At 39.1% G+C, this 10,612-nt stretch overlaps 1 protein-coding gene across 3 annotated transcripts in view; it reads left to right on the plus strand.

Annotated features, from left to right (window-relative positions):
* The window catches only part of NSL1 (NSL1 component of MIS12 kinetochore complex), a 41,794-nt gene extending 35,234 nt beyond the window's left edge, over positions 1 to 6,560 (plus strand). For all 3 annotated transcript variants that reach the window (XM_077902166.1, XM_077902167.1, XM_077902168.1), the window contains one exon: positions 187 to 6,560. In XM_077902166.1, coding sequence (XP_077758292.1) covers positions 187 to 465 — 279 coding nt within the window. In that variant the 3' untranslated portion in view covers positions 466 to 6,560. The remainder of the gene's footprint in view (positions 1 to 186) is intronic.
* Positions 6,561 to 10,612: the final 4,052 nt, after the last annotated feature.

Here is a 10,612-nt window from a genome sequence, read left to right on the forward strand (position 1 = left end):
AGTTTTAATTTTTGGTTAAAATCTTCAGCTAATAGTATTTTAAGATAAAGCTGAATATCCATGACCCAAATAATTACATTTTAGGAAAAGCTTTGACCTGAAAAATTAAAATCTAGAGTGTTGTCTCTATCTCTGTGTGTTTGTGTTCCAGCCTGAGATTAATGTTATTACTGTTGTTTGTTTAAGTCCTTACCTGCATTAATTGAACAAGGAGATGGATTTTCCCAAGTTTTAAAGATGCAGCCTATTATCCAGCTCCAGAGAGTCCACCAAGAAGTCTTTTCCGGCTGTTATAAGAAACCAGATACTAAGCCTGAGAGCTTTATAACACAGATAGAAACCACACCAACAGAGACTTCAACCAGAAAAGCCACTGACGTGGTCCTGAAAAGAAGGCAAACTGAAGACTGCCCCCAGAGAAAACGGTATCCATTGCGGCCAAAGAGAATTAATCTTGACACATAAGCTCTTCTTGTTTGTCTTGAGAGTTGAAATTCGGCACTGTCAACAGCCTAATGCCTAGAAAGGACTTCATTTAAAAAGATAAATAACTCTTTAACTAGCGATTCCTTTATACAAAAATAGTAGCGCTGCGCTGGGATATAATGTAATAATTCTATTTCCTTATCACTTCGTCTTTAGTAGATGAAAAGTATATTTTTAAAATATTGACACAAAGCCCATCAGCAGGCATTGAGAGTGCAAGCTTTACTGCCCTTAAATGTAATCAACCCTTGGCTGCCTTACAGCTTTTGTGGAATATCACAAGTAGCACATTCTGTTGGATTTCTAGTATATATCTTTCTTTAAAAAAAGAGCAGTGTCACAGTTGTCTCTATAAAAGTGCTAAAAGTAATCATCAGTTCTGTGTGGGAGCCAGCAGCAGATAAGGTTTTAGTTTTTTTTCCAACGCAATTTGATTTATCACATTGACATGCACATGATGAAGACTGACTTTGACTCTGCTATTCCAAGTTCAGCTAATTTGGATTTGTGGTATTATTTTTAGGATTTTTCTGCTTTTGTTTTGTAAAACAAAGAAAATGACTTATTTATATAAGACTTTCTCTTAGAAATAAAAATTGGCATATAGCTAGTGTTTCTTGTTTTCCACAGGCCTTTCAACTTTTAAACACTTGGGATGAATAGTTTCTTTTCAGGATCTCTCATTATTTCTTTGTACATGATTGCAGTTAAACAATATATATTGGATTAAAAAATAAACTGTCATTGTGGAACAAATATAAAAATAGTCATACTGAACTATTTTACATTTAAGGAGATTTATTTAAAGATATTATTGGTAGAAGGCTGAGAAAGTTCTATCGCCTATAGTTTTAACATTTCACCATAGTTTCTTATAGTTCTTACTGTCTCTCTTCCTCACATTAATACAGTGGAGGCAGGGCCATCTAACTTTTCTCCTTTGGATGACAATATAACTTCATTTATTTGCAGAGGAATTTGCTAATCATGATGTTGGAAAATTATACTTTTCTTGTTTATTATGTCTTAACAATCATAACTGTCTAAATGTGGCAGAAAGTCTGTTTCAGTGAAGAAAACTTGCAAAGCCACTTTATTGCACTCTGTATTTTAATGTTACAATTTGAGATCTGTGTATTTGTAATAGTAGTGTGCTTTTATTTAAAATAACGTACAAAGACTGAAGTCTTGATATTGTGTATTTTTTAGTCTTGAAGTCCGCTTTAGTTGAATGGTAGGTAAGCATCCTGCATTTTAGAACATCATTAAAATTTCCCTTTAAAATTGTTTTGAAGCTACAGAATATTGTTATTCTAATACACTGCTATGTTTTTTAGAGTATAAAATTCTGTATGAATTGTTTCATTTCAGTAGCCTGTAAATAGAACAATTATTATTAATCTCGATTAATTACATTGTCATTGTATAAGAAAATGTCTTCCTGGGATCCCTGGGTGGCGCAGCGGTTTGGCGCCTGCCTTTGGCCCAGGGCGCGATCCTGGAGACCCGGGATCGAATCCCACATCGGGCTCCCGGTGCGTGGAGCCTGCTTCTCCCTCTGCCTATGTCTCTGCCTCTCTCTCTCTCTCTCTGTGACTATCATAAAAAAAAAAAAAAAAAAAAGGCCTTCCTTTTTTAAGAGCTACATATTGAAATACATAGAATTTAATGACTTGATGTCTTGGATTTGCTCTGAAATATGTTAGCAAAGAGAGAAAAGGAATAGATTAAGTAAGTAGCAAAGATCTTAATAATGTTGGATCTGTGTGATGTATCCATCCTTCTACTCTTGTGCCTATTTGGAAATTTTTATAATTAAAATAAAAGTTTTATTTTAAAGTTCCCAGACAAATGAAACTTGAAATCCCCGAGAGCCCAGTTTTACTCCACAGAGCAGAGTTCCAAATGAAATACTACTGGGGAGGGCAGTATATTAGCATTATTAACTAGGATAAGCATGGCCTGATAGCAGTAAAATTATTGGGTAAGTGTGTGTGTGTGTGTGTGTGTGTGTGTGTGTGTGTGTGTGTTGTGTATACATATATATACATATATATTATATTAGTAATCTCCACACTCAATGTGGGACTTGGACTCAACCCCAAGATCAAGAGTCACATGCATCTCCATCTGAGCCAGCCAGGTGCCCCAAGTATAAATTTTTAGGAAGAGAAATTGAATTCCTGCATAAGCCAAGAATTGCTAACTAAGATAATGAAAAGTAAGAAAGTCTATAGTTGCAGGCAATGTTGAAGAAAAACCAAAATCAGATTTTTTGCAACGGGCTTGCTGCCAGAACACAGGTGTCGTGAAAACCACCGCTAAACCTAAACCAAAATGGGAAAGGAAAAGACACATCAACATCATCGTCATTGGACACATAGATTCGGGCAAGTCTACCACTACTGGCCATCTGATCTACAAATGTGGTGGGATCGACAAAAGAACTATCGAAAATTTGAGAAGGAGGCTGCTGAGATGGGAAAAGGCTCCTTCAAGTATGCCTGGGTCTTGGATAAACTGAAAGCTGAATGTGAACGTGGTATCACCATTGATATCTCCCTGTGGAAATTCGAGACCAACAAGTATTATGTGACCATCACTGATGCCCCAGGACCCAGACTTTATCAAAAACATGATTCCAGGCGCATCTCCGGCTGACTGTGCTGTCCTGATTGTTGCTGCTGGTGTTGGTGAATTTGAAGCAGGTATCTCCAAGAATGGGCAGACCCATGAGCATGCCCTTCTGGCTTACACACCGAGAGTAAAACAACTAATTATTGGTGTTAACAAAATGGATTCCACTGAACCACCCCACAGCCAGAAGAGATACAAGGAAATCGTTAAGGAAGTCAACACCTACATTAAGAAAATTGGCTACAACCCTGACGCAGTAGCATTTGTGCCAATTTCTGGTTGGAATGGTGACAACATGCTGGAGCCAAGTGCTAACATGCCTTGGTTCAAGGGCTGGAAAGTCACCTGTAAAGATGGGAATGCCAGTGGAACCACACTGCTTGAAGCTCTGGATTGCATTCGGCCACCAACTCGTCCAACTGATAAGTCCTTGTGTCTGCCCCTCCAGGACATCTACAAAATTGGTGGTACTGGTCCTGTCCCAGTGGGCTGAGTGGAGACTGGTGTTCTTAAGCCTGGCATGGTGGTTACCTTTGCTCCAGTCAATGTTACAACTGAAGTAAAGTCTGTTGAAATGCACCATGAAGCTTTGAGTGAGGCTCTTCCTGGGGACAATGTGGGCTTCAATGTCAAGAACGTATCTGTCGAAGATGTTCGTCATGGCAACGTGGCTGGTGACAGCAAAAAATGACCCACCAATGGAAGCAGCTGGCTTCACAGCTCAGGGGATTATCCTGAACCATCCAGGCCAAATCAGTGCTGGATATGCACCTGTGCTGGATTGTCACACAGCTCACATTGCTTGCAAGTTTGCTGAGCTGAAGGAGAAGATAGATTGTCGTTCTGGAAAAAAGCTGGAAGATGGTCCCAAGTTCTTGAAATCTGGGGATGCTGCCACTGTTGATATGGTTCCTGGCAAACCTATGTGTGTTGAGAGCTTCTCTGACTATCCTCCTCTGGGCTGTTTTGCTGTTCGTGACATGAGACAGACAGTTGCTGTGAGTATCATCAAAGCAGTGGACAAGAAGGCAGCTGGAGCTGGCAAAGTCACCAAGTATACCCAGAAAGCTCAGAAGGTTAAATGAATATTATCCCCAATACCTGCCACCCCAGTCTTAATCAGTGGTGGAAGAACGGTCTCAGAACTGTTTGTGTCAATTGGCCATTTAAGTTTAATAGTAAAAGACTGGTTAATGATAACAATGCATTGTAAAACCTTCAGAAGGAAAGGAGAATGTTTTGTGGACCATTTGGTTTTTGTGTGTGTGTGTGTGGCAGTTTTAAGTTCTTAGTTTTTAAAATCAGTACTTTTTAATGGAAACAACTTGACCGAAAATCTGTCACAGAATTTTAAGACCCATTAAAACAAAAGTTTAATGAGAAAAAAAAGAAAAACCAAAATCAAATGTTGGCCTCCTTATGGTAAAAAGACTGGAGATTGGATGGAGCCTTAAAATTTGCTTTCAACAAAAAAAGTATAGCACAAGGAGGTCAAATCCAGTTCTGAGAGAGAGAGAATACTGTTAAAGCAGCTGGTTTCTGAAGTGAAGGAAAATCTGTTCTCTAAATATTAGCCATTGGAAACTGTATTAGTCTGCTTGAGTTGCTATAACAAAATATTAGACTGGATGGCTTCAAAGATGTAAGTTCTCACATTTCTGGAGGCTTAAAGTCCATGGCTAAACTGTTAACAAATTCAGTTTCTGATGAGGTCTCTTCCTTTGTGCAGAGGGATGGTGCTGATATCTCTTATAAGGACATTAATCCTATTGGATCATGGTCCTACCCATATGACCTCATTTACTCTTAATTACTCGTTTAGAGGCTCCATCTCCAAATAGAGCCACACAGGGTGTTAGGGCTTCAATTATGGATTTTGAGAGGACCCATTCAGTCTGTAACAGTAGACAATAGAAATCTTATCCTAGACTTTCTTCTCTGGGTCATTATGACTTGGGCTGCATGAAGAACAAAGTCGGTAAAATCCCAACTTTTTTTTTTTTTTTTTTTCAAAATACAGCTATCTCTAAGACTGAATTTGTTTGACTTCTGTTGAAGGCTATGTTTTTTTCTTCTTTCTCTTCATATTCATCCATTCAGCAAATACATGTTAGGTATCTGCTCAGTTCAAAAGTCAGAAAGGTTCAGAGCATAGTCTCAGAGCCAGATCATCTATTAATTATCATTAGTTAATATTATTACTTAACCTCTCAAGTTGCTATTCTAACATGGGAACGATGATAATACCTACATCATAGGGTTATTACGTGAAGTAAATGTGATAAAGTCCTTAGGCTAGTACTTTGCACATAATTTACATAGTAAGCATTCTATAAGCATTATTACTACTTGGTTTGATGAAAGAAAACACTCCTAGGATAAACATTGTCTTCAAGAAGCCCATATTCTAATGAGAATGATCATGTAAACAATGATCATGCAAGGCAGTTAATGCTATATAAATGTAAATGTGGCAAATTTTGGGAAGAAGTCATGGCAGTCTTTGAGTATTTCTATTATGTGACATTTCGGCAGTTTTGAGTATTTTAGGCAAAACAGGAAGATTCCTGGCAATGTAGAGAATTTTCCAATGCATGTGGTTGGGAGAGAGCTTGGCCTTCTGAGGAGCATCAGGTAAGGTTATACATATAGGTCTTATCTAAAAAGATTTGTTGTAGGTGAACTTGAAGAGAGGTAGGGTCAGCTCTTAAGAACTTTGTATTTTTTAGAATTGGCAATGAGGAGCCATCAACTTCAACAAAGGAGGGGAAAGGAAGGGGAAATCTGTTGAATCCATTTTTTTCCTTGGGTAGCATTTATCCCAAAATAGTAAAAATGAGAGAAACACAGTCATCTAATGATGAAACCAGGAGGTTTGTTGCCCAGACCATAGCATATGAAGAAGGAATGTGTATGGAGGAAACAGCAATGAATTAGCAGATGGGAGGAAGATCAAATCTAAGTGTTCGCAGAGGGAGAATTGGTAAGAGAATTTTGCCAATTTGCCCCCAGAATCTCTGGACAACTGAGAAATGGAGGGCACTGCAAAAATCTGAGATCATATGGAACAGCCTGAAAATGAGATTGTATTCATCACCCCTCCACTCACCTCTGCCAGAGGTAATTGCCTCTGCCAGAGGAGCTTGTTTCGGGGGGGGGGGGGGGGGGGGTAGGAAATAAAGAGCCCTAGAGAGTAAAGGTGAAACTCAGAATAAACAAATGGTCAGAATGAAATTCTCTACTGGAATGGTAAAACTTGAAGTTCAGAATACCAGCTGTTTGGCTTATACATTTTAGATGATCCTTTAGAGAAACTTAACAACTCAAGAAAAAAGCTGTGAATAGTGTGATATTTGGAGAACCCAACCGACATTTTCAGCAGGCCAGTCCAATCACCTTATACTGCAGAGCCATTCAGTGTTTAAGTCCCACTTGCATACAGCTTCCAGAAGCATTTTTGTATTTCACTCTAAAAAATAAGTGGACATAATAGAAAACCGGAAGCTAACGCACATATCCATCAGTAATAGAACAAAAAAATAAATCGTGGCATTTACATACATTGAAACCTAACCCAAGAATTTTTAAAAAATTAGTTACTGATAATACACAACATGGATGAATCTTAGAGATATTATGTCGAATAAAAGAAGCCAGGTACGAAAGATTGCATACTGTGTATGAAATCAGAATAGGCAAAACTAATCTATGGTGATTATCCGTGGAGAGGGGGGAGATAATTAATTGGGGGTGGATGGGCACTGGGAAGTCTTTTGAGTGAAGGAAATGTTCTATATCTTGATCTGAATGTTGCTCACATGGCTGTATATATAAACTATGTAGCTACATATTTATATATTTTATTTCATTTAAGTTTTATCTAAAAAAAATAAACACAAATCAAGATTTCACCAGACATTTGAGGGAGGCATTTATTTATTTATGATTTTTTTTGTTTTAAAGAAAGTGTGTTCAAGTGGGGGTAGAGCCAGAGGGATAGAATCTCAAGCAGACTCCCCACTGAGTGTGGAGCCCAAGATGGGGCTCAATCTCACCACCTTGAGATCATGATCTGAGCTGAAACCAAGAGTCAGATGCTGAATGGACGGAGCCACCCAGGCACCCCTTGAGGGAGGCCATTAAATGCAGAGAACAAAGACTATGAGTTCCACAAAGGAAGAAATCTTTGTTCTGATGTATCCCAAGCACCTGGAAAAGTGCCTGGCATATGATAGTTTCTCAGTGTATATTGGTTAACTGAATAAATGAAAATGAACACACAAAAACCAAAGAGAAAACAGGACCTCAAAAACCTACAGATAAATGAGTTTCAGAATAATTACTATCCCAAGGATAACAGAAGATAATTCCATTTGTTAAAAAGAAAAACAAGAAAGAGTTCTTGAAAATTAAAGGTGTAAAAGTTGAAAGAAATTCAGTAGGAAGGCTGGAAGATAATATGAAATTTTCCCAAAAGTAAAAACAAAAAGAGTAAGAGCAATTAGAAAAGATAATAAAGAGAATAAATTCAGAGGGTCCAATATCTGATTGGTATCCTTTCCAGAAAGTACAGAAAAGAACCAAGGAGTCACAATTATCAAACATAATGCAGTTACCATGTGACCCAGCAATTCAATAATAAATTCAATAAATAAATAAAATCTTAAAAAAAAAACCCACAAAATCATTTCCAACAGGGCACATCACTGAGAAGTTAGAAGTTTCTAAAAGCTTCCACTAAGAAAGATCATAAATGAAGAGCATTTAGCATGGCATCAAATTACTAAACAGTAATTAAAAAATATTTATTTTATTATTATTATTTTTTATTTGAGAGACAGTGAGAGCATGAGCCAGGGAGAAGCAGGGAGCCTGCCACAGGGCTCTATCCCAGAACTCCAGGATCACGACCTGAGCTGAAGGCAGATGCTTAACCAATTGAGCCACCCAGGAGCCCCTAAACAGTAATTTTTAATGTAGAAGTCTCTGGAGCAATACAACCTAGAAATTCTCAGTAGAAATGATTTGCGGCCTAGGAATCCGTATCCAGCCAAGCTATTAACCAAGTGAGAGGTAAACCTAAAGTCATTCTCAGACACGCAAAATCTAAATAAGTGCGGCCTTTAAAAATGTACATTTGGGGATCCCTGGGTGGCTCAGCGGTTTAGCGCCTGCCTTTGGCCCAGGGTGCGATTCTGGAGACCCGGGATCGAGTCCCTCGTCAGGCTCCCGGCATGGAGCCTGCTTCTCCCTCCTCCTGTGTCTCTGCCTCTCTCTCTATGTCTGTCATAAATAAATAAATAAGTCTTTAAAAAAATTTTTTAAAAAATGTACATTTTACCCCCAAAACATGCTGTTTGGGACACTCCTAGTAGATGTGCTCCACTCCACACGGTAAACAAAAAAGCAACAGCCGTGGGATCTAGCAAAGAGCAGCTATAAGATGGGAGAGCAGCAAACTCAAGTCCACAGGATGCTAGTCAGCAAACAGAGAGGAGTCCAGTCAGACCAGGTTGGACTATGAATACGCAGGATCTGAAAAGAAGTATTTTCAGGAGGAGGAAATATAACTGACAAAATGAGTGATAGTTTTAACCACCTGGAAAACTGTATAAAGGAGATATTTTGTGGCATTCAGATGTTGGGAGAAACAAACCAAATAAGAAATCAGGCAATTACTATAGTAAAAGCAGAAAATTGTACAAGTAAAGAAAGGTAGTCATAGTTACAAATCGGCTTTATAGTGACCAGTGTTTATATAGGCATAATAATGAACACCCTAAATCTGAATATAATAATTTAAAAAAAAAAAGCTGGAACTGTTATATTGGAAAAGACGAATTAATCAGTAGAGGAAGGGCACTCAGCAGTCAGGGCGGGTAGTGGTCAAAGCACTGGAGCTGGGTTCAGGGTTCCTCCTTAACTGCTGGGTTTCAGGGAAAGTCCAGGGTGTCCCAGGGCAGGAACTGGAGCAGCAAGGGTGACAGGGATGGGGACACGGAGGGAACTCTGTACCAGCTAACACAGAAGTCCATTTTGTAATACCGAAATAACTCCTATGGTTGGAACTGTTAACCATCTGAATAGGCCATGAAATGGGAATGTTGGGGAGTGAAATCTTCACCACAATTAAAAGCCAGTGAATAATCTCTGAAATAGCTGAATCAAAAAATAGTACAATATGGGTATTATTCAGACAAATACCAGAAAAGCAAACAAACAGCTAAGAGAGTGGAAAAGTGAATGTACCTAGGTGGGTGAAGCTGGCCAAGGAACTGATATTTTTCTGTTATACGCCGTATAGATTTGATTCTTAATGTGCATGTAATATTTGCATAAAAATAAATTTGACTTTTAAGTGATTTAAAAACTCACACAATACACAAGTGAATATGAGTAATCTTTGACTCTATCTTCCATTCTTCCTTTCATTGAGAATTAAGAAACAAATTATACCCCAGAGGCTTTCGCAGGGTTTCAGTTCCATTCTCTCAGTATATTTCAGATAAGATTTGGAGACTTTGTTTTTGGCTGAGAGTTTAGTTTTGGTTTCTTCAGAAGGTTTTTTTCCCCCCCTGACCTATTGCTTTAAATATAGATTCTATTATAAAGCCTCTATGTACAAAAAGGACGAAAAAAAAGTATCTTTCTAGAGAACCATGAAGAGGTTGTAGTGATTTTATGAAAGAATTTGGGGGAAACCAATGTTCCTATACATTTGAAACTTTAGGGCTAAAGAGTCTTCCCATAATCATTGCTTATACCCTGTGGGCGCTTTGCTAATATTAGTTGAATGAATGAATGATTTCATAGTGCCAATTTCTGACCTGTCAGTTCCCTCTAGATCACAATCTCAGACATTAGCGCCTTGGCACTCGTATTCATTTTTTTTTTTTTTCATATTCATTGTTATTTGAGTTTAGAAGATGGGCTTAGTACTGCAGGAGATGGGAGGTGGGGGAAGGGGGATCTAAATCCCTGGGAAACTGGCCTGAGTTAGAGCTGAGTCTCTGGGCTGCTGAAGCTGGAGTCTGATCCCCATATCCCTGAGGACATCAGAGCAGAGGTTGGCATTCACACCTCTCAGACTGACTCCAGGGTTCTAGCAGATATATTTTCCCTCTGGCCCTCTTTTCCTTTGATTACATTCCTTTGACTTCTGGGTGGCCTGATGTAGCCAGATAAGAACACCAGGCTCCTCAGAGTCCCCTGCTCCAGCTGGTCCCTGTGCCTGTGAAGGATTAGGCCGTCTGTGTTTTCACCTTGACTAGCCTCATTCAGGGAACCGCTCCAGGCCTTTGGGTTCATCCCTAATCAGATTTGAAGGCCTCCCTTGCGGCCCACAAGTGGGGCCCTGCAGCCCGCTTCTGCTGTGATGGCACCTGAACGCCCTTCTGTCCATCTCTGTCCCCCGGGTGCCACCTTGATGGGAATCCCCTCCATGCCCCTCTTCACCAGCCCATAAGTATACAAAAGAGCATTTCACTTT

This window comes from Canis aureus, chromosome 6 (assembly GCF_053574225.1).
Source record: "Canis aureus isolate CA01 chromosome 6, VMU_Caureus_v.1.0, whole genome shotgun sequence".
Lineage (NCBI taxonomy): Eukaryota > Metazoa > Chordata > Mammalia > Carnivora > Canidae > Canis > Canis aureus.